Below are 25,637 nucleotides of genomic sequence, written 5' to 3'. Positions count from 1 at the left end.
GATATCCATACACTTTTACTCTAATACATCATTAAAAAAATGACACATTTTAACACTTGCATTACAGACTGACCTTACACACTTATTACAGTGTGAATCCTCTGCGGTAGTTAACCTGATAGAGCATTGGACTTTGGACTCGGAAGACCGAGGCTCATGCCCAGCCAAACGCTACCAACACCTAAGCTGACACGTAAGGTGAGAGTGTCATAGAAGTGACACAAAATGAAGTGGTTGCTTCAGAAAATGTGCTTTGCATTTTGCTTTTTTTGTTTGGACACTATCGGTTAGGTTTAGGTGTTGGTTTAGGGTAAGCATGTCTGTTTTGTTCACCTCTCATTTGATCACTATTTGTTATGTTTAGGTTATAGTTTTATGTTAGTGAGATATGCTTTACATATTAAAACCTCCATCTATTAAAAATTTTTCATAAAACAAACTTATTTCCACGCCATTCACTCGCTTAGCTTCTTCAGGATGGATAAATGATTTGATTTTACTACAGAAAAGTTTTAATGAGAACACTGTGAACCTCATTAAAAATAATCTATATTTTTCTCTTAAATGTATCCAAATCAAGTCTGTCAAATCTTCCAACTGCCATGAAAAGTTCATTGGCAAGGTTTAGTCAATAAGGGCCACCTGTGAGAAGTTAACATGAAGCTATCTTGAGGATTTCATACCAGCTGAGGTATTTCTCTGGAGGGAATAGGTTAACCAAACAAGCACTGCTAAAATGTGCCTTCTGATCAATTTAAAGAGGGGCCACGGATGTCTGATTTTACTAAGGATTTACAGAGGGGAGCTTATAGATAATATAGGGAATAATTCCCATTTGTCTATATGCTTAATGGAGAAAGCAGACCTGAGTGCATTAGCTTGATTTCTTCATTAGAATAAAAGCAAAGACCATTTCAAATGCAAGCTACATCAGTGGCTCTCAGAGGTTTACCATGGCAATTCTGTGTACCATTATTGAGCTAGGTATTCTTTGACTGGAAAGAGGGAACTGGTGGTTCGGGGTGCACTGATACAATACAGATGGTCAGTGCAATCTGGCATTATTATAAACTTTAAAATAAACTTACCATTTTCCCTCACTGTTCTCAAATTGTTGAACAGTGTATCCGAACATGTCCTCCACTGGTCCACTGAATGACATCCTGTTCTTCTCGTCCACATTGAAACATGATAAACTTGGCAGCAGCACTGTAACAAAAAGAGACATTTGAATTTATTGACCTCATATGGACCACTTACGATATTTTTATGGTGCATTTTGGTCATTTTTGGAGCTCAACCCTCAACACAAGAACATAGGGACAAAGTAATGCATAAAATATCACTTTTTTGCATCTTGTACAAAAGACCACAGATATGTTCTTGACATATAATTTAAGACAGATAATTTATTTTAGGATCAGATTAAGATTTGGTGTCTAAAAATCTTAATTTGATAATGAAATAAATACCATAAATGTTGCAGAAACAAGATGGAACAAACATGCATGATGGAACAACTAGATTTTTACATTTTCTGACAAGAACGTAAGTGAAAACTAACAAGGGTGCCAGGTGCTCTGGCCAGGGCATTGCTATGCTGTTGCTAAGGTGTTCTGAGGGATTGTTAGTGCTTTTGTGGGTTGCTTGGTGGTTGCTACGAAGGATGTTTTGTGTGTTTACTAGATAGTTGCTTACTAGTTTACTGTAAAGAGCCTAGCCCCTGGTCTCTATGCACTTAAAAAAATACTTTCACTTTCATTAAGTTAACTGAATTCTACCTTGTCTAGATTACTCAAAAAATGCATGTAACAAAGTGAATTTAATTTAACTTAAATCCATTTGTGTTGGGACAACATGAAATTTTTTTGCTTGGTTATCTGAAACTGGGCAGGGGATACATGGGACTTGATAGGGAGAGAAAATCTTTAAATTAAGTGTTATGTTTTTGTGCAAGATGAATATATAAAGGGGGATACTTGTTAGTGTTTAATGTTTTATTATACTGAGATCTAGAAGAGTTCCTGTTATGTTTGAGTTTTGAGGGTTACCATTTTAATAAAGAGTGGAGCTTGAGCTTACGATGAGGACAGACATGTGGCACATGATTTTGTTTGTTTCCTTTGTTTAGCAATCGCTGTCCTAAACATAGCATAGTTGTTAAGCTACACTCTGTAATGCTTCCCACCAGCATGTATTTAGTGTGCTTACATACTAAAGAAATAAAAAGATTTATATGAGTTACTACGACATGTCTAATTTTGTTGGGTTTACCCAATTAAATAAGGTTGCCTCTACACAAAGCATTTGTGATGCGATTACGTCATAATTTTAGTTAAGAAAACTAATTTAAAACATATGTAATCACTGTCCACAACTGAATCAAGTTCAGCCAATCTTGCAATCAAGTTTTTTTTTTTTTTTGAGTGGGATATATTGGTCCCTTGATATGCAGTAGGTTAGGTTCCTCCTTCAATGTAAGTCTATGGGATTTTCGCCAATTTATTGTCAGAATGGTTATAAGTCACACAATTTCAGGTTTTCTTTGTGTCTGTAAACATACCATGGGAACTAGATACAGGCAAAGTTATAGAAAAATATGATGTGATAGTGCCTTTGCAAGCACCACTAATTTTTCAGTTACTTAGTCTTTAAGAAACATTATATTTAAAATGGAATTGTGCATTCAAAAATATACAATACATTCTTTATTATTTATTTTAATTTTGATTCAAGAAACAAACAAAAGCCTTCCATTTCCTATGAAAATGGAAGTGAGAGAGAGAGAGAGAGAGAGAGAGAGAGAGAGAGAGAGAGAGAGAGAGAAAGAAAGAAAGAGAGAGAGAGAAGACATCCTAAAAATGGTCCCAGTTGTGAAGTACATGACCAGTTGTGTGGGAATCAATCATCTGTTTTTGACGGGGAGCAATACATGCGAAGTAGGAAGAGGAATTTCGCAAAGCAATGTGGAGCAGCCTTTCTGAACACTTGGACAATGTCCTCTTCATGAAGACCACCAGCGTCTGTCCTTTAGTACTGTATATAAAAGGAGAACTAAATATAGTGTTTATATGCTCCATTGTGCCAAGGCCACAGAGAGCCTTTTCACATGTTGTGTGTAATGGAATTCCAGTCATGATTTCTTCAATTCATTTGGAAGGGATTTGGAAGGGAATTGTGAAGATTAACAAATCACTGTGGTATTGAAGAGATTTCTGGATATGTGTGAGAACACAGAGACAGTGAGACAGTAAGCCAGTTGTACTTCCTAATGTCTGTTTTTGATAACAGTCATGTTCTGAGCTAATGAACGTAGAATAATATGCAGTAAAATTTTGCAGTAAAAGCCATAGAGAGAGGAAACAGAGGAGGCAGTGTATGTCTTTGGGCACACCTTATACGAATGTCCACATGAAATCAACAACAACTACACTTTCCAGCCAAGCTTCCAAACCCTGTTTCTACTGTGTCTTGCTTTTGAGGAGGGTGTTCATGATGGGTGACCATCTGAGAGACCACAGACCATTTATACACTGACAGACATAGACAATGTATTTTATAAAAGCAAGAAGCAAAAACAATAAGAGAAAGATGAACACTAAAATGAAGACAAAGCATATTCATTAGAGATGTGCCAACCTGTGGACCTTTCTTGGCCTGAGGGACTGCTGTTTTGTGTAGGGTTGGATGTGCAAGTTAGATAAATCGAACACATTTCCTCTGCAATTTAGACATACTCAAGGAATTTTGCCAAAGCAAGGAACAGAAGAAATAAGATGAAGAAGACTATAATGAAGAAGCTAAAGATGAAGCTGAAGATGAACAAGACCACAAAAAAATGCTGAAGAAGACAAAGAAGACCACAACGAAGAAGCTGAAGAAGGCGAAGACCACTATAATGAAGAGACTGAAGAAGCTGAAGAAGACAAAGAAGACCACGATGAAGACAAAGCTGAAGAAGATTAATAAGAAGACCACAATAAAGATGAAGACAAAGAAGACCATGACGTAAAACGAAGCTGAAGATGAACAAGAAGGCCATGACAAAGAAGTCCAAGAACACAATGAAGATGCTAAAGAAGCTGACGAAGACCATGATTAAGAAGAAGCTGAAGAAGATAAAGAAGACCATGATAAAGAAGAAAAAGAACCTGAAGAAGACAGACAAGTATCTAAAGATGAACAAGAAGAAATTGCTAAAAATAAGACAAAGACCACAATAAAGAAGAAGCTAAAGATGATTAAGAAGACCACAATGAAGAACCTGAAGACAAAGCAGACCATAATGAAGAAGAAGCTAAAGAAGATGAAGAAGATGATGAACAAGAGGACCACGACAAAGAGGACAAAGAAAGACCAAAACGAAGAGGCTGAAGAAGATGAAGAAAGATGATAAACAAGAGGACCATGACAAAGAGGACAAAGAAAGACCACAACAAAGAAGCTGAAGAAGATGAAGAAAATCACAATAAAGAAGAAACTGAAGAAGACAAAGAAGAGGCTGAAGAAGAAAAAGACCATGATAAAAAGCTGATGAAGGTGAATAAGAAGACCACAATTAAGTAGTTGAAGAGGAAGAAGACCATGACGAAAAAGCTGAGGAAGAAGCTTAAGAAGACGAAGAAGAATTTAATGAAGCCAAAGAAGAAACATGCTCATTAGAAATATGCTAATCCTTTTTTCGGCCAGGGGAACTGCTGTTTTCATTTGAGTTAGATTTGCAAGTTAGATCTGCAGTCTAGACATGACCAGTGTGTTTTGGAAAAGCAAGAAAACAAAGAAGATGAAGGAAAAACTGAAAAAGTAGAAGATGATGAAGAAGCTGAAGAAGAAGACAAAGAAGAAGCTACAGAGAAGAAGATGATGCAGAAGATGAAGCATTCTCATTAGAGACATGACAACCTGTGGGCCTTTCTCAGCCTGAGGGACTGATGTCTTGTTTTTGGTCAGATTTGCAAGTTAGATAAACAGAATTAATTTCCAAACCAATTTACTGATCCTGTAAACAAAGACATAGAGGGCCAAAGGTAAGTGGACAGCCAGTTTCCTCTTTGACCACATCTATGTCCTTACAGATAAACACACACCCATCCTCTAAACCTGGAGAACTGACTCCTTTCTCAATAAAGTGGGTAATGTGGGGAAAGGAAAAGGGATGACTTCCCGCTGAGGTTGAACGCAGGACACACTCTGAACATCTGGTGAGCTAACACTTTGCAAACACACTACAAATCATACACACACAGTGCTTATGCAAACACATAGACACAAATGAATTCTCTGAGGATCTTGGAAAAGAGGCCTTAAAACCCCCTTGCCAGTTTCATTGGATTTCATACATTAAATCATACTTCTTTCATGTTAATGGTGAACCAGAATTTTTCAGCCATCTACAGTAGGACTGTAAAATCAGTCATGCAGCCCTGGTGTGGAAACCCAAGCCATCTTCCAATAGACATGATCGATTTCAAATATGTCAGAGAAAATATTTTCTCAATTAGCTGATTCAAGATGGCCACCAGCCAAAGATGTCTTTTGCATTGATCACAAATGGGGAAGACACCCAGACGCATGGATGACGGCATTCCAAGAAAACATTTTGTACTCAAGATTGAGACCTAGAGGTTGGTGTCTTGTCCTTAGAGAAAGACAGAATCCCTCCTAATATTCAGGTGCAGAAAGATACTGACATGTTTCACCAGAAAAAAAATCTGTGACATAATCAGACAGTGGCGAGCAGGGTGACGCCAAACAGCGTCTGGGCAGAGTGAGGCCGGGAAGATAAGTGGTGAATGAGTTCCACCTGGGAGAGAGAGATGCCTGAAGCTGTATGTTTATTGACAAGTTAGTGTGAAGCGACTGCTGAAAAACAGTGTTAGATATGTGACACTGAAAACTGTTTATACAATAAATGTCTACGTGTTGTCAAGCCAGTCCAAGCTTCCTCCTTTGCCATCCTTGAATCGTTACACAGACATTATTAGTGATGACACTAATAGTATCACTTTTAATGTTGCCTATACTTAGGGTTAGGGATTTAAACAAACCCCTAATCCTAACCATTAAACTTTGACACATAACTTGTGCTGCTTGTTGAGGAAAGGTGTGATATTACTTATCTACTTGATTATAGCTACAATGTTTATCTGCTGGATGTTAAAACAGGTTAAAAAACTCATAGACTTACATTGAAGGAGGGACCTGAACCATATCTATGGACCAGAATCTTATAGAGAGTTTGTGGTTGGCTCTTTTGACTTGAGCCACAAAGCTACAGTACCACCCAGAACACCCTAGCAATCAAAAACTGTATGAAAGTGCTTAAAACCACCCAGTACACCTCAGCAACCACATAGCAATGCTAAGGCAACCACCCACAACAATGCAATGTCATGGCATTGTGGTGGCAAGTTATGCACGAGCAAGCACTGCTTGCATTTTTTCAGAAAGTAAAAAAATTGGTTTCTGTTTAAATTCCATGACCATGGCAATGTCACACTAAAGCAAACTAAAGCACATCCTGTTAGTCACAATGGAGCATCTGCTAAACCTCTTTAATGTAAATGTAATTTGCTTTGCATGTTCAGTCGAATGAGACAGGACATCCTTTACACGTGCATGCACAGGCAAAGTGAGAAAAACAAATTGTACCCTACATAAAGCTGAAATCTATCGGACTGAAACTATATGCAGATAGTACCTTGACTATATCGTCCATACTGTAATATTACATAAGCATTTTTTAATCAAACCAACATCTGAGGGCAACATTTAGTGTTCTTAACATGCAAACCATATTCATAAAACAATTAGCCCAGTTCAGCTATCCACAACAAACAGATCACTCAAAGAGTAATTATTAGAAAGCTAATTAGAACAAATAATGAGGTCTTTATTGTCCAGCAGGGAAACTTTGTTCATTGACAGACCATCCAAAGTTGTACAGCTTATACCAATGTTGAAAGCTACAGTGTGTAATTCCTGCACAATTCATGGTACTTTCAAACAGGTTTCCCCTATTTGCCATTTCTGGGTCAAACGGGTAGTCCACCCCAAACTCACGCCACTGATGCTATGATCAACCAAACAGAGCAATGTGGAAAGTGCCACCAAAGTCACTTCAAGGTAAGTCAGTCCACTCCGCAGCCATCTTGGGAATGCTCCCAGGCAGCTACTTTCTATGAATACAAGAGGCATAAAAGTACAGCTCCTGTCAACTTGAATGGGGAAAGACCAAAATCCCCACAACGTCAGTCAATATTATGATCAAATAACATTTCAAATCAGCAGCAAAATCTGACAACAAATTATCATAAATTGTGCTTCTTTAGCTCAAATCACGCTAAAAAAAAAAACACATTATTTTTCAGGCTGGTCTATCTAATCCACATGCGTGTTCTCAAGTTAACTGACAGGTGATGTCTCTTTCTAAAAAGCGATTTGCTCTTTTACCTGTAAGACTTCCATTTCTACAGCCACCATATAGTGTGTTTCAATTTCTCACACTGATTTTAAATACAAGTGATCTTTCTTGGGTTATACAGTCTCTGGTGCCACAAAGTCACAGTGTTTACACTTTTCAACCTCTCAACATTAAGATGGCATAGAAGAATATTTTAACATAAAAAAAAATAAAAAAAAACATTAAGGCAGAGATTATTATACTGTCTTCTTTGAAGGGAGATTTTCAGTCAAGAGGAATTGCTGTAGATGTGCATAAGGTTTTCAGAAAACACAGCATGAAAGGTCATCTGAATTTGAAATGAAAAATCCATGCCAAACCGTATCACAAGCTTTAACTACAAAAGATTGATGACACTTCACAATTACATCATCAGAATACATCAACATCATGTCTGAATGTTTGAAGCGCAAGCCTTTGGTATCTATGGAGATGTGACAATAACACAGTGCAAACTGGGAACACATTCTGAATTTTTACAAGCTCTTTGAAGTGGTAAGCACAATGCTGATACTGCAGTCAAAGCCAAAGCTCATTAAATGACACCGTCTTCTCTCTATAGGTTCTTTAGGTTTGATAATTTGTCATATGCCAAAATGTGATTAATCCAGTGGAGTTGTAAAACAAAGCTGTAATCATTTAATGTATGCAATGTTTTGGATTTATCCGTGCTAAGACTCTTCTTAAATCAGTCCATTTGGCAGAGGGAGCTCTCAGTGATAATGAGAAATGATGCCTGTGCCAAGACCTTCTCTGGCACACACATGCTCTTGCATGACAAAGCAGATCTCAAGATAATCAAGTAAATGTATCTTATGCACTCCCTTTCCTCGTCTCTTGTTGTACAACATATTAAGCAGTTGAGCTGATTTATCAGCTGACTGAATTCAAGCATTAAAATGCACACAATGTAGAATGCAATTTCTTGGGCACTAAGTGCACTTCAAAGGTACTTGAGGAAGTTGCTTAAACAATCATAAGTATACCAGTTGCTCATATTGTCAACATGATATTTTATTAAAAAAAAATTCAAAACACCTAACACAGTGTCCTAACCAGACGAGATGCAACAAGATTCCAGTGACAAGCTATCTGTCAGTCCATACCGAACGTGACACTGCTGTGCGAAACAACACAATCACTGCTATTTAGAACATATTTGATGTTTCATGTGCCATTATGAGAAGCTGGAATTTGGACCAATGAGCATTCACAGTGGGCGGGGCTGGCAGAAAAAGAAACCAAGCTATCGTCAGAATTGCTTGCCGTTGCTGGTTAGGTCAAACTTTAATTAACATGGAAGAGATGAGTTTTAACATGCGTCGCTTTGTCACATCGTGTCTGGTTGTGTTCAATGTTGTGTTAATTCGAAACACAGGTTCTGGTCCCATGGAAACCAGGTAGTAAACATATTCACTCCAAGACATGGGCTCTGGTCCCACGGAAACCAGGAAGTAATCATGTTTGCTCCAAGACAATGGTTTTGGTCCCGTGGAAACCAGGAAGTAATCACATTCACTCCAAGACATGGGTTCTGGTCCCGTGGAAACCAGGGAGTAACTGCGTTCACTTCGAGACATGGTTCTGGTCCCATAGAAACCTGGAAGAAATCATGTTCTCTCCTTAACACAGATTATGTTCCCATGGTTACCAGAAAGTAACTGTGTTCACTTTGAGACATGGCTTCTGGTCCTATGGAAACCAGGAAGAAATCATGTTTTTTCAAGACACGGGTTCTGGTCCTGTGAAAAACAGGAAATAATCACGTTCACTTCGAGACATGGGTTCTGTTCCCATGAAAACCAGGAAGTAATCAGGTTCACTCCAAGACAAAGCTTCTGGTCCCATGGAAACCAGGAAGTAATCATGTTTTCCCAAGACATGGGTTCTTGTCCCATGAAAACCAGGAAGTAATCATGCTTTTTCAAGACACGGGTTCTGGTCCCGTGGAAAGCAGGAAGTAATTGCATTCATTTTGAGACACGGGTTCTGGTCCCATGGAAACCAGGAATTAATCACTTTCACTCCAAGACACAGGTTCTGGTCCCATGGGAAACAGGAAGTAATCAGGTTCACTCCAAGACACTGCTCCTGGTCCCACGGAAACCAGAAAGTAATCATGTTTTCCCAAGACACAGGTTCTGGTCCTGTGGAAAGCAGGAAGTAATCACGTTCACTCCAAAACATGGGTTGTGGTCCCTTGGAAACCAGGAAGTAACTGTGGTTACTTCGAGACACAGGTTCTGGTCCCGTGGAAACCAAGAAGTAACTGCTTTCTCTTTGAGACAAGGGTTCTGGTCCCATGGAAACCAGCAAGTAATCACGTTCTCTCCAAGATACGGGTTCTGGTCCCATGGAAACCAGAAAGTAATCATGTTTTCCCAAGACACAGGTTCTGGTCCTGTGGAAAGCAGGAAGTAATCACGTTCACTCCAAAACATGGGTTGTGGTCCCTTGGAAACCAGGAAGTAACTGTGGTCACTTCGAGACACAGGTTCTGGTCCCGTGGAAACCAAGAAGTAACTGCTTTCTCTTTGAGACAAGGGTTCTTGTCCCATGGAAACCAGCAAGTAATCACGTTCTCTCCAAGATATGGGTTCTGGTCCCATGGGAACCAGGAAGTAATCAGCTTCAGGCCAAAACATAGGTTGTGGTCCTGTGGAACCCGTCCTGGTTACTTTTGTAACCTCCGTTCCCTGATGGAGGGAACGAGACATTGTGTTGATGTAGTGACACTAGGGGTCACTCTTGGGAGCCCCAAACACCTTTTGAAAAAAGGCCAATGAGAATTGGCGAGTGGAATTTGCATGCCACTCCCCCGGACATATGGGTATAAAAGGAGCTGGTATGCAACCACTCATACAGGTTTTGTGCTGAGGAGCCGAGACCAGGTCTGGCCATTTCAGCGGGTAGTTCAGCATTGTGGCAAGAGGGACACAACGTCTTGTTCCCTCCATCAGGGAACGGAGGTTACGAAAGTAACCAGGACATTCCCTATTCCCTATCTAACTCGACGTTGTGTCGATGTAGTGACACTAGGGGTCCCTATACAAAACACCACAACTAGCTGAACTGTGTTGCATGAACTGGCGGTGTGTAACGGGCAGACTGCTGTGTGCCTCGTAGTCAGTGCACCAGGCCATCACGTAACCTCCCCCAATGCTCTTATGAGCGTCGAACGGTCCAGCAGGAACAAGTCGACTGCCCAACTATAGGCACAGGCTAGCCCAGCCGAGGCCTTTTTTCCTCTCTTTTCTCCCCAAAAAGAGTGGAATTTGTTAACTGACTGGGAGCCATAAGTGTCTGCGTCGGGGGGTGTCACCGGGGAAGACACCGCGGAGACCACACCCCGCCCAAAAACGGGGGGGGGGGGTATATTGAGTGGAATATGTCACGTGGTCTTACCAAGTCTGGTCAGAAGTATGTCATGTGGAGAGGTCCCATGGTAGGTCCTACCCAAAGGGAGGGAGTTTCTACAAAGCATGGCAACTGGGGGCAGAGGGGCCTCTGCCCAAGGAAGATGCAGTTTGCCATCAGGGAAACAATTTTGCAGAAGATATCACATGGGGTCACCTTCGGGAAACCAGCACATGTGGAGCACCTACCTCAGTACAGGGGCTCATTAGCGCACAGACTGTGTCAGTTAGCGAGTTTCTCCGCAAACTCAGCTGCCAGAGGGCTAAGGAGGAAAGTCATCCAGGGATCACAGTCTGTGAACATGACTGGGAGTCAAGAGCGCTAGTCTTCCCTCAAGGGAGGGGAAAGGTGCTATGCGCAAGCGGTACACCTGGCCAGTTGTCCCGGAACTTACCTGCTCATGCCTGCCAATACACGGGACGAGACCGGCTCAACCCGGAGATTGTAGAACCTCGTAAAGGTGTTGGGTGTTGCCCAGCCTGCTGCTCTGCAGATGTCTGCCAAAGAGGCGCCACTGGCCAGGGCCCAGGAGGCCGCCACATTCCTGGTGGAGTGAGCTCGTAACCCTGCAGGAGGTGGCATGTCCTGAGCCTGAAATGCCACCGTGATGGCATCGATGACCCAGTGGGCAATCCTCTGTTTGGAGACAGCGCTTCCTTTCCGCTGTCCACCAAAGCAAACAAAGAGCTGCTCAGAGCTTCTAAGGCTCTGTGTGCGATCCAAATAGATGTGTAAAGCTCACACTGGACACAGCAACGCCAAGGCTGGGTCTGCCTCCTCCTGGGGCAGCACTTGCAGGTTCACCACCTGATCCCTAAAAGGAGTCGTGGGAACCTTGGGCACATAGCCCAGTCGGGGTCTCAGGATCATGTGAGAGTATCCCGGACGGAACTCCAGGCACGATTCGCTGACAGAGAACACCTGCAGGTCCCCTACCCTTTTGAAGGAATTGAGCGCAGTCAGGAGGGCAGTCTTCAAAGAGAGTGCCTTCAGCTCAGCTGACTCCAAGGGCTCAAAGGGAGCTCCCCGTAGACCCCGAAGGACTATGGAGAGGTCCCATGAAGGGACAAGGCATGGTCTGGAGGGATTCAACCTCCTAGCGCCTCTCAGGAACCTGATGATCAAGTTGTGCTTCACCAAATACTTACCATCTACTGCATCGTGATGCTTCGAAATAGCGGCTACATACACCTTCAGGGTGGAGGGGGACAGCCGCCCCTCCAGCCTCTCCTGCAGGAAGGAAAGCACTGATCCGACTGCGCATCTCTGGGGGTCTTCGCCTCGGGAAGAACACCACTTAGCGAACAGATGCCACTTCAAGGCAGACAGGCGCCTCGTAGAGGGAGCCCTAGCCTGAGTGATCATGTCTACCACCTTGAGTGGTTGGCCACTTAGGTCTTCCACGTCCCGTCCAGGGGCCAGACGTGGAGATTCCAGAGGTCTGGTCGCAGGTTCCAGATGGTGCCCTGTCCCTGAGAAAGAAGGTCCTTCCTCAGGGGAATTCGCCGGGGGGCTGTCGCGAGGAGCGTGAGATCTGAGAACCACGTCTGGGTGGGCCAGTATGGTGCTACTAGGATGACCTGCTCCTCGTCCTCCCTGACCTTGCACAGGGTCTGTGCAAGTAGGCTCACTGGGGGAAACGAGTATTTGTGTAGTGTTGGGGGCCAGCTGTGTGCCAGCACATCTATACCGAGGGGTGCCTCGGTCAGGGCATACCAGAGTGGGCAGTGGAAGGATTCACGGGAAGCAAACAGGTCTACCTGTGCTCGACCGAATCGACTCCAAATCAGCTGGACCACCTGAGGGTGGAGTCTCCACTCTCCCCTGAGGGCAACCTGACGTGACAGCGCATCCGCTGCGGTGTTGAGGTCGCCTGGGATGTGAGTGGCTCGTAGCGACTTGAGGTGCCGCTGACTCCAGAGGAGGAGACGGCGGGCGAGTTGTGACATGCAGTGGGAGCGTTGACTGCCTTGGCAGTTGATGTACACTACCGATGCTGTGTTGTCCATCCGGACCAACACGTGCTTGCCCTGGATCAACGGCCAAAACCTCCACAGGGCGAGCAGTACAGCCAACAACTCTAGGCAGTTGATGTGCCAACGCAGCCGCTGGCCAGTCCAGGAGCCGGCGGCTGTGTGCCTGTTGCATACGGTGCCCCAGCCCATCTTGGAGGCATCTGTTGTAACCACGACACGCCTGGAGACCTGCTCTAGGGGAACCCCTGCCCGTAGAAATGCAAGGTCGTCCACGGGCTGAAGAGGCTGCAACAGATCGGTGTGATGGCCACACAATGTGTCCCGCGGCACCATGCCCATCTCGGGACTCGAGTCTGAAGCCAGTGCTGAAGCGGTCTCATATGCATCAACCCGAGCGGTGTGGCTGCCGCTGAGGATGCCATATGCCCCAGGAGCCTCTGAAAATGTTTCAGTGGAACTGCTGCTCTCCGTCTGAATGTCTTCAGACAGTTCAGCACCGACTGTGCACACTCGTTCGTGAGGCGCGCTGTCATTGAGTCTGAGTCCAACTCCAGACCGAGAAAAGAGATGCTCTGAAACGGGGAGAGCTTGCTCTTTTCCCAGTTGACCCGAAGCCCCAGTCGGCTGAGGTGCCGGAGCATAAGGTCCCTGTGTGCGCACAGCAACTCTCGAGAGTGAGCTAGGATTAGCCAGTTGTTGAGATAGTTGAGGATGCGGATGCCCACTTCCCTTAGCGGGGCAAGGGCAGCCTCTGCGACCTTTGTGAAGACATGAGGGGACAGGGACAGGCCGAAGGGGAGGACCTTGTACTGGTATGCCTGGCCTTCGAAGGTAAACTGCAAGAAGGGTCTGTGTCGAGGTAAGACTGAGACGTGAAAGTACGCGTCCTTCAGGTCTACCGCCGCGAACCAATGTTGATGCTGGACGCTCGCTAGAATGTGTTTTTGCGTCAGCATCTTGAATGGGAGTCTGTGCAAAGCCCGGTTCAGTACTCGCAGGTCCAGGATTGGTCGCAACCCACCACCTTTCTTCGGTATGATGAAGTAAGGGCGGTAAAACCCTTTCTTCATCTAGGCTGAAGGGACAGGCTCTATCGCGCCCTTGCGCAGAAGGGTAGCGATCTCCGCACGCAAGGTAGTGGCGTTCTCGCCCTTCACCAAGGTAAAGTGGACACTGCTGAACCTGGGCGGGTGCCTGGTGAACTGAATCGTGTGGCCGAGTTGGACGGTCCGGGTCAGCCACCGCGACGGGTTGGAAAGCACGAGCCACGCGTTCAAACTCCGGGCGAGGGGGACCAAGTGAATGATCACGTCGGACGTACCGGCGGGTGGGGCCTCACGGCGGGGCAGAGCTCGAGGTGCCACATCGAGGGGATTCGAGCCCCGTGGCCGTGCTGTGTCCAGGGACATCGAAGCACTTACCTGGCTCCTGCTGCCCACCATAAGATTGGCCGAGGATGGGGAGGAGGAGTCTTGTCCAAGTAGTCCACCGGACCCAATCCCGTGTGGGTGTGTTTGTGCCACAGCTGGGCGCACAGGGGCGGGGGGACCGCCGCTGGGGCACCATACCTGCAAAGATGGGACGGTGGATGGTGGTCGTGACGACGGTCGTGCACACCGAACATGTGACCCAGGGAACAAGAAAACCGCTCTTTTGTTGAATTTTTGGGTACCGCAGCCTCTTGGACATGCGGCGAAATTAAATGAAAATGAAACAAAAGATTCTCCTCCCGGCCCTCCACCGGGGGATGGTGTGGTCTGCTCACCAGCTCCGGAGAAGCGAGTTTCCTTGCCCCTGGGTCGCCCGTCTCAGAGGCGCTTCGAAGCCTTCCTCGGATTCTTGGCGGCCGGACCACGGGGGCGGGCTGCGGCAGAGCCGGTGTTGTAGTTACAGGAGGACGCCCTTGGTGACAAGCAGATGGGGTGTGGGGTCTTGAGCCACGCCGGGGCAGGATGTGCTGTATGGCCTCCATCTGCTGCTTCACTGGCGAGAACTGCTGGGCAAAGTCCTCGACGGTGTCGCCGAATAGGCCAACCTGGGAGATGGGGGCGTCAAGGAACTGTGCCTTGTCAGCCTCGCACATCTCAACCAAGTTGAGCCAAAGGTGGCGCTCCTGGACCACCAGGGTGGACATCGCCTGCCCGAGAGACCATGCCGTGACCTTCGTCGCCTGGAGAGCGAGGTCGGTCGCCGGGCGCAGTTCCTGCATCAGAACTACCCTCGTGCAGTTCTTTTAGCGCCTTGGCTTGGAGTACTTGCAGGAGAGCCATGGCATGCAGGGCGGAGGTGGCTTGTCCAGGGGCACCGTAGGCTCTAGCCATCAGGGACGATGTAAACTTACAGGCCCTGGACGGGAGTTTCGGGCGCCCATGGACACAGGTGCACCGAGAGCGCCTTATCCACCTGGGGGATCACCGAATACCCACTGGCCGCTCTGCCATCGAGGGTAGCAAGAGCGGGGGAGCTGAGAGACCGGGACCGGGTTAGTAAACGGTGCCTCCCACGATCTTGTCATCTCCTCATGCACTTCCGGGAAGAAAGGAACGGGGGCGGGGCGGGGCGTGGCCGTGGACGGTGCCCCGAGCCCAGGAACCAATCGTCAAGCCGTGAGGGTTCAGGGGAGAGCGAAGGGTTCCACTCTAGCTCGATGCTCGCGGCCGCCCGGGAAAGCATGTCCGTCATTTCCGCTTCGGCCTGGGACTGGGCGACCACTCCGGAAGGAGGAAGCCCAGTCAAAGCCTCTGCATCCGACTGGACGAGCCCGCTCTCCGATGCTGCGCTCGATAACTCGTCTTCTTCCCGGGCTCTGAACAAGATGTCGAACTTGCCCTGAGACGAGCCGGCGATCTCGTCTGAGAGCCCGACCGGAGCAAGCATGCGTGCTGGGGAATGGGAGGTCCGTGAGGGGATACCCGGCTGAGGTGGTCCCATTGAGGTCCCCAAATAGCCCCCAGTGCTAACCGGCACAGCCTCATACCCGTAGGTAGAAGGACTAAGGCGGGGAGCCGCTGGGGTTGCTTGCTTTCTTACGAATGCAAGTCGCGACCGCAACTTTGCCATGGTCATGTTCTTGCAGTGAGGACAAGACCCGAACGATGTCTCTGCGTGGGCAGCACCCAGACATGACAGACAGCGATTGTGGCCATCATAAACGGAGAGATATCGACCGCAACCAGGAATAACACACAGACGGGAAGGCATCTTTAAAAAGACGTTCCGTGTGTCCCTCTTTTAGAAAGAAAATATACAACTTACCATCCAGACAAACAGCTGACGAAACTGCCTCCCATGCCTTTTCTTTTGCATTTAAATCTTTATACAAGAAATCCTGCGGGTCATAGAGAACTTCATGTTTTTCCACCTCCACGATGAGATGAGTGTCATCCATTATGTCTTGTTTTTCCAAATGTGAGGTAAGGTGTAGTTCTGCGACCACTAGCCTGTCACATGACTGCCGTTTCTGCTGAGATGCGAGTGTCTCTCCCCCCACACACACAATATAACATGCTGTGTAGTGTATTTCATATGAAAAAAAATCTTTAGATATACTTCTGATCACATTAGTTATTTTTGCAAGGGTAAGAGTGTTTTGGTTTTCCTTGCTTTACCCAGGGCTGAAAGTCATATGGTGACTGTGAAACAGAGTAGGCTTTAATTATATACATTTTTGTGTCAATCCACGTTCACTTTGACCACGAATAATGCGCTATCACTTTAATTCAGCACGTGCAGCACAGCAAAAATAGACTCGGTGGAGAAACAATCGCTGCACTGCCACGTCTGCACCGCTCCTGCAACGCATTGTCGTGCTGTATCCGTGTGCAGTCTGAATGCTCTAACCTGTTAACATGGGTACTAAAAAAAAATACATAATGCAAATGGATCATGTGTGAAACAGGCATCACACTACTACCACCATGCTTGACCGCAGGTATGATGTTCTTTTTGTGGAATTCTGTGTTTGATTTACGCCAGATGTAACGGGACACCTGTCTTTATGGAATATTTTTATTTAATCATTCAGTTAACCCATTTTTGATAATTGAATTAATATATATGCAATATGCAATGATCTAACAATGACAATGTGTAATCAATGTACTATGAATAACTGCATTATGAATGTTATTCAATATGTTAGATATTTCATATTATATTTAGATATTTCATTTATTGATTTAATTATCATTTACTCAGTTTAATAATCAAAGTGCAAATCAATGGAAAAATGCAGCTTGGCTTCTCTTGGGAGAATTACAACCTCTTTTTGTCAAAATGTGTATGACCCAAAGGGAGATGTGCGTGGGGATACTAAAAGGATAATTTAATGTTTTAATAAGAGCAGAGCTGGTGTCCAAAAAAGCAGATGATATATCAGAATCAGAATTAGAATCAGATTTATTGCCAAGTATGCTTACACATACAAGGAATTTGTCTTGGTGACAGGAGCTTCCAGTGCACAACAATACAAAACATCAACAAGCAGGGTTGGGGAGTAATGGAATACATGTAATGGGATTACGTATTTAAAATACAAAATATAAGTAACTGTATTCCACTACAGTTACAGTTTAAATCATTGGTATTTAGAATACAGTTACATTCAAAAAGTATTTTGATTACTGAAGAGATGACTTTGCATTTTATTGTCATTTGTTTCATTTAATATTTAGTCCTTTCAGATGGAAAACATTTATACATATAAATGACGCGATCCAAAGTGCATTTGAACAGTGGTGAAACACTTTCTTATGATGTGCTACATTCATACGAGCAGACAGAGAAGTAAGTTTGAAGTAAGTTTGGAGCAGAAGAAATAGAAATAAACCTTGTGTAAATTGTCAGCTATACACTATAAGCTAAAATGCTATTTCTAGCAATTTTACATGCACATGTTACCAGGCACGATCATATTTGTTTATCAAGAAAAGTCACATTGGATCATACTTTATTTGTTTCTAGTAAGACCTTTGATATTAGAGCAAAAATCGTATTCTTGATAATAATTTTTGTATTGTTTTCCTGTAAAAATATCTAAAAATATTTAAAACAAGATCAGTTTGATTTATCTTGTTTTAGAAACAACACTGCATAAGATATTTAGGTTTTTCAGAGAATGTATTTTTAACATGTGTATTTTGTCTTACTGTACTGGCAGAGTTTTTATAGTCAAAACAAGTGAAAAAATCTACCAGTGCTGAAGAAGTAATCCAAAGTATATAGAATACGTTACTGACCTTGAGTAATCTAATGGAATACATTACAAATTACATTTTACAGCATGTATTCTGTAATCTGTAGTGGAATACATTTCAAAAGTAACAAATAATTAAAAAATAAATAAAAATAGAATGAAATAAATGTGTGCGTTAATTAGTGCTAGAAATGACATGAAAAACATGTAGGTGGACAGCCTTTATTTGTTAAACTTTATATGACTCTAAAGGTGGATATTAAAAGGATAACTTAATGTCAGAGACAGAAACTGCCTGGTGTCCAAAAAAGGCAGATGAAATATGTGTGCTAATTAGTGCTAGAAAAGAGATGAAACATGTATGTGGGCGGACATACAACTCTCCATTTTTAGGAATATGTGTAACTAACGACTGTAATAAGGGAAATCATTTAATATACTAATCAAATGAATGCAGGATGTAAGGATACTTAGTCAATATAAAATATGTAACCATATGAAGTGATTGCAGTGTGTTTTATACATAGAAAATGAAATAGTCATGCTTTTGCCATCATTGAAGCAAGTTGGGGTCAAGGGTGACCAGCTAAAAGGGAGACAGCAAAGATGAAATTAGGGAGGCATAAAACGATTTCATTGGATGAAGAGGCCATCACTCAAAGAGATAAGGGAGAACAGAAAGTGTATAAAAAACGGCATGATTCTGAAGTGTAATTTTAGATGCTCCATGGACCACTTCTGCTTTGTTACTCTGTAATAAAAGACTATTTTTGGAATCAGAACTTTGCGCCTCTGAGAAATCTTTGACTCGACTGAGCTTTGATGACTGTTTTGGAGAATCTGCCACAACATCTTCCAAACAGTTCCACTTTCGACTCATCATTCCACAGAACATTCTCCCAAAAGGTTTAAGGATCATCAAGGTGTGTTTTGGCAAAATTCAGATGAGCCTTAATGTTCTTCTGGGTTAGCAGTGGTTTTCGCCTCGCCACTCTTCCATGGATGCAATTTTTGGCCAGCGTCCTACTGACAGTGGAGTCATGAACAGTGACCTTTATTGATGCGAGAGAGGCCTGCAGTTCCTTGGATGTTGTCCTTGGCTTTTTTGTGACTTCCTGGATGAGTCGTCGATTTGCTCTTGGAGGAATTTTGGAAGGTCGGACACTTCTGGGAAGGTTCACTACTGCACCAATTTTTCTCCATTTGGAGATAATGGCTCTCACTGTGGTTTTTTTGGAGTCCCAGAGCCTTTGAAATAGCTTTGTAACCCTTCCCAGACTGATGTATTTCAATCACCTTTTTCCTCCTTATTTTAACCTTGGCATAGTGTGCTACTGGGTGAGACCTTTTAGCCAACTTCATGCTGCTGAAAAAGTTCTATTTAGGTGTTGATTTGATTGAACACAGCTGGCAGTAATCAGGCCTGGGTGTGTCTAGTCCAGAACCCTATTATTAATGCAGTTTTATAGATTTGGGGATTTAGTAACTAAGGGGCAAATGCTTTTTCACATAGGTCCAGTTGGTATTGGATAACTTTTTTGCTTCAATAAATAACATTATAATTAAAAAAAATTATTTTATGTTTACTCAGATTGCCTTTGTTTTATGTTAGATTTTGTTTTAATTTTTGAAACAATTTCGTATTAGATATACACAAAAACAGAAGAAATCAGGATGAGGGAAACACTTTTTCAGGGCAGCATAGAAGATTATAAAAACCTAGCCCTTCCACTTTCCCAGCCCCGGAAGTGGTGAGACTGAGTGACAGGCAGAATGGGAAAAGGCTCAAGTGGACTGACTAGTTTCAACATTCTTTGTTTGATGTCAGAAAATATCACCACAGCATTGCAGCAAAACTGTCAGCTCCAACGGTAATGGCTTTATACTTTTATTTGGTGATTATTTGAATGTTTGTAACATAAAAAAATTAAGATATTGTGATGCTGAAGACTATTTGAGAAACTGATTCATTATGACAACCGCTTCAGTCCCTCTCTGCTGGTAAGCAGCAGTATGAATGTAGATCGCACCGGCTTGATCATACGCGTCTGAGCCCAGTCTAGTGTAATCAAATCGGTTTGATCATATGTGTGAAAAGGTTAAGACTAGGGTCCTGGTCCCTTGGAAACCAGGAAGTAATCATGTTCACTCCGAGACATGGGTTATGTTCCTGTGGAAACCAGGAAGTAATTGAGTTCATAACACATAAACAATTGTGAGCGTGATTCTAGGTTGCATTTTCACTCAAAAATTTAATTTTTACTCCACTGACTGTTAGGTTTGGGGTTAGGGTTTGGATTAGTGGATTGAGTTAATAAGATATTAATTCCTGGTTTTTACACACTAAAAATACAACCCATTTTTGGTGCCACCCTGTGAACATTTCACCCAGAAAAGGGTCAACAACACTTCCAGCTTCAGGCACTGGGGGCAGTAGTTCGAATTTTGGTAAGCACAGACCGATTTCATCAGAAGAACTTTCAACATACTGTAGCTGAATTCACGGTGAACTCAAATTCATGTCAAACATACCTTCAAATCATCGTGCTGATTGGAAGGTTCGTGAATAGAAAACAACACATTATTTCACTCAAATATTAAATTAAAATCAAGCAATGACCTGGAAAAAAAAGCTTTTAGAGTGTATATGCTGTAAACAGATATTTTCTGTCGCGTTTCGCTTGTAACTTGTAACGCGATTTACAAAGAAACCTCATAATAACACATTACTGTTATTGTGAGATTATTACGAGATTTTAATTTTGTTTTATGCACCCCTGCTGCCCCCGTTCTGTGCATGTCACAGTATTTTATACATGAGCACAGATGTCAAAAAATGTCAAATGTCAGAATTAAAAAGATATCAACCCAATATCCCATTCAGAATCTGCTTCTCTGAATTGTGTCCTCTGGAGGGCCAGCATTTTATTGGCTATGTAAAAGTCTACCCACAGAATGACATAATGCTCCCTGCTGATTACAGAAGCTTTCATTCCAGATTTCACCCATGCTAAAAGGGGATGTGGACCCCTGATCATGTTCTGTCTGATGCCCATTTTGTACAAAAACACTCACACACACAAACACACCATGCACTGCCCAAAAACTGCCGTTCCCACTCAGTTTTGCATGTAGTCAGCCACACTGTGCACAGACGAGCCAGGAAGCCACCCTTGCTCAAACATCACACAGAGCTGTTTTGAAACTAAAAATACACAGAGCAGGAAACAGCAGGTCACATCCTGCATCAAACAAAGAAATAACAGCCAAATAATCAAGAGTATACAATGATATACAGTAGGGAAATGGATATGCTGTATATAAACTGTCATTGCAGTATCCATGACATTGACAGTGTTTCTCTATGTGTGAGGAAGTTGGGAAAGTAAATAAAAAATGTGATCTGCCTAATAGCTGAGCTGGGAAGTAACTATCCAAACCATCAACTCATCCCTGGAGAACCTTTCAAGACTGAACACAAGCTAGTATGACAGTTTCAGTCACCATCTACAAGCTGACAATAAATTATGGTACTTTTTTATTAAGAATATATTGCCTTCCCTCTTTATGTGAAGTGTTCCTTGAACTAGTGACTGCTTATCCAAAAATGAAAATTTGTCATCATCACTCATGTCGTTTGAAATGTTTTGAAAAAGATTTGAGAGATTTCTTTGTGAATAATGACAAAAATGTTGGTTTGTTTCTCACACAAAACTGTCTTCCAAGAAGGGTACTTGACTACGACAAGGAGATAAAAGGGAACAAATGGTGTGACTACTTTTTATGGTTCTTTTTGTCCTTTTGGAAGCTTGTCATAGTCACCATCCATTTTCATAGAATGGAAAAGTACAGCCTGAACATTCTGCAAACGAACTCCTTTTGTGTTCCACAGAAGAAACAAAGTCATATGGGGTTAGGATAACATGATCATAAATAAATGCTGACATAATTTTCATTTTGGGGTGAACTATCCCTTTAAGATATAGACATAAAACAGATGTTTTAATAATTATTGCACATTAAGTCAAATAAATACCACTACCCTCATTCCAAAAGAAAAAGTCTAGGCTATGTCTCTGCAGCATGAGAATAAAAAGGAAACATCCCAGGGGTTAATCACAGAACATCACAAGTGCTAGCTCGGCTCTGGAAATAGTTAGCTTGTTCTGCCTGTCCCACTGATGGGGAGTTCGATACTCTGCTCCAGATATTACCCAGACAATCCAGTTGAAATTCAAGCAGCCCTACATCATGTACATGGACTAACTGATGTCTTTAAGTTGGAGTGACATTATCATGGTCAAGCTTGCTTAGTTATGCCGTACGGTACAGTATATGATTCATGTGTTTCTTGGGATGAAATCACTCGAGAGAGCAAAGTTCAAGCTAAATATTATGGTGAGAAGGGGGGAAAAAAAGCTACAGTATTTTGTGGACATTTATACACACACACACACACACACACACACAAACACACACACACACACACACATACATATATACATATATATATATATATATATATATATATATATATATATATATATATATATATATATATATATATATATATATATATTGGCATGTGTATTTTGTTGATTCATGTTTTTCATGTCTTTTATTTTGAAAGTTATTTCCTGTTTCATGTCATGTGTCCCTAGTCATGTGATTTCATGTTTTCCCTCCATGTTCATGTGTCTTGTTTTCATTGGTTTATTGTTTGATTATCTTGTTTAAAGTTCTGTTTGTTCATTGGTTTATGTTCTCCCATGTCCAAGTATTTAAGCCCTCATGTTTTCCATTGTTGGTTGTCAGGTATTGTGAATGTAACATTGTCTGTTTATGTCCAGCCATGTTTATGCCAAGTCAAGTTCTAAGTCAAGTCATGTTTATGTTTCACATTTGTAATTAGAGTTTTTTGGATATCACGTTTATTAATAAATTTGCACTTGGGTTCTCACGTCATCGTCTTCGTCATTGTCAGCGCTAGCCACTCGTTACAGAATACCGGACCGCCCATAATGAACCCAGTAGTTAAGCTCGTTCGCCTACGTCAGGGGAATCGTCCCCTGGAGGATTACATGGAGGACTTTTGTGCTCTGGCCTGCCAGGTGGACTTTAAAGAGGTGGCCCTCAAGGACTGTTTCCGATTTGGACTTAATGAGCCCATCTCTTCTCTGATGCCAGGCGGTCAGAGTACCCACAGCCTGGCTCAATATATCGACCTCGCCCTGCAGATTATTGGTTCCACGTTCACTGTGGGGGAGGCAGATGCTGAGGTCCACGACATGGCCGCCGAGCCAGAGGTCCACGACATGGCCGCCGAGCCAGAGGTCCACGACATGGCCGCCGAGCCAGAGGTCCACGACTTGGCCGCCGAGCCAGAGGTCCACGACTTGGCCGCCGAGCCAGAGGTCCACGACATGGCCGCCGAGCCAGGGTCCACGACATGGCCGCTGAGCCAGAGGTCCACGACATGGCCACCGAGCCAGAGGTCCACGACATGGCCATGAGGACAATTTCCCTCCTTCCCCGTCCCGGACTGGTCCTATGGTGGGTATACGGAGCCAGGTAAGTGCTTCGATGTCCCCAGACTCAACACGGCCACGAGTTCAGGCTCGAGCCCCCCAACGTGGCGCCTCAGGCTCCACCCTGCTGCGAGGCCCCACCCGCCGGTACGTCCGACGCGATTGTTCCCTTGGTCCCCCTCGCCCGGAAATTGGGGCCATGGATTGCGCTCCCCAACCTATCGCGGTGGCTGACCAGGACCGTCCGCCTCGGCTATGCGATTCAGTTTGCCAGGCATCTGCCCAGGTTCAACGGCATCCACTGCACCTCGGTGATGGGTGAGAACGCCGCTGCCTTGCGTGCGGAGGTTGCGTCCCTTCTGGGGTGTACGTGGCCACTATGGCAGCACACCACAATGCAGTTGACGGTAAGTATTTAGGGAAGCACGACCTGTTCATCAGGTTCCTTAGAGGTGTGAGGAGGTTGAATCCTCCCAGACCACGCCTCATTCCCTCATGGGATCTCTCCGTGGTCCTTTGGGGGGAGCTCCATTTGAGCCCCTGGAGTCAGTTGAGCTAAAGGCACTCTACTTGAAAACTGCCCTCCTGACTGCGCTCACTTCCATCAAGAGGATAGGGGACCTACAGGCATTCTCTGTCAGCAACACATGCCTGGAATTCATTCTGGGATACTCCCATGTGGTACTGAGACCCTGACCGGGCTATGTGCCCAAGGTTTCTATGACTCCGTTTCGGGATCAGGTGGTGAACCTGCAAGCGCTTTCCCAGGAGGAGGCAGACCCAGCCTTATCGTTGCTGTGTCCGGTGCGTGCTTTGCGCATCTATTTGGATTGCACACAGAGCTTTAAATGATCTGAGCAGCTCTTTGTCTACTTTGGAGGACAGCGGAAAGGGAGCGCTGTCTCATATATATATATATATATATATATAATGGCAATTCTAGGATCGCCCACTGGGTCACTGACGCCATCGCTTTGGCATATCACACCCAGGACATGCCGCCCCCTTGGGGCTATGAGTACACTCTACTAGGAGTGGGACCAATGGCACCTCTTTAGCAGACATCTGCAGAGTAGCGGGCTGGGCAACACCCAATACCTTCACGAGATTCTACAATCTCTGGGTTGAGCCAGTCTCGTCCCATGTGTTGTCAGGTACGAGCAGGTAAGTTGCGGGATAGCTGGCCGGGTGTACCGCTTCCGTATAGCCTCTTTCCCCTCCCGGAGGCGAAGATGTGCGCTTTTTACCCCAGTCGTGTTCACGAAGTCGTGGAACCTGGATGTTCTTTCTCCTTAGCCCTGTGGCAGGCGAGTTTGCAGAGAAACTCGTTGCCAGCCCAGTATGTGAGCTAACTTGGCCCTGTACTGGGGTAGGTGCTCCACATGCACTGGTTGTCCATATGTAACCCTGTGTGATGTATCTTCCGTGAGACAGTCCCCCGTTGGTGAACCTGCATCTTCCTTGGGCAGAGGCCCCTCTGCCCCTGGTTGCCATGTTTGTAGAGCTCCTCCCCTCCTGGGTAGGACCTACCATGGGGACATCTCCACATGAGACACTGCCGACAAGACTCAGTAAGACTATGCGACGTATTTCCACACATTTTCCTCCCCCTCAGGCAGGGTGTGGTCTCCACAGTGTCTTCCCCTTGGGAGTGACACCCCCTGACGTGGACGCTATATGGCCCCCAACTGAATGATTTTTACTTTTGGTTAGTAGAAAGAGAAGAGGCCGTGGCTGGGGCAGCCAGTCCCCATTTTTTGGGCAGTCGACTTGTCCCCGAGGTGCAGGGGAGGTTATGTGACGGCTGGATGCGCTGGCTACGAGGCACACAATGGTCTGCCTGACTCGCACCGCAATTTCACGTAACACAGTTCAACTAGTTGTGGCGTTTTGTATAGGGACCCCTAGTGTCACTACATCGACACAACGTCGAGTGAGTGACAGATAAGGAAAGTTCTGGTTACTTTCGTAACCTCTGTTCCCTGATGGAGAGAACAAGATGTTGTGTCCCTCCTGCCACAACACTAAACTACCCACTGAAATGGCCGGGACCTTGTCTC

The 25,637-nt window shown here is 44.3% G+C and overlaps 1 protein-coding gene across 1 annotated transcript in view; it reads right to left on the bottom strand.

The window, feature by feature from the left end:
- Nucleotides 1-25,637, bottom strand: part of LOC127432734 (integrin alpha-1-like) — an 81,029-nt gene that overhangs the window by 41,280 nt on the left and 14,112 nt on the right. The window contains exon 3 of the mRNA XM_051684114.1: nt 1,089-1,209. Coding sequence (XP_051540074.1) covers nt 1,089-1,209 — 121 coding nt within the window. The remainder of the gene's footprint in view (nt 1-1,088; nt 1,210-25,637) is intronic.

Source organism: Myxocyprinus asiaticus, chromosome 42 (genome assembly GCF_019703515.2).
Source record: "Myxocyprinus asiaticus isolate MX2 ecotype Aquarium Trade chromosome 42, UBuf_Myxa_2, whole genome shotgun sequence".
Lineage (NCBI taxonomy): Eukaryota > Metazoa > Chordata > Actinopteri > Cypriniformes > Catostomidae > Myxocyprinus > Myxocyprinus asiaticus.
The sequence above is the reverse complement of the archived record's forward strand: the minus strand, read 5'-3'. Positions and strand labels throughout refer to the sequence as shown.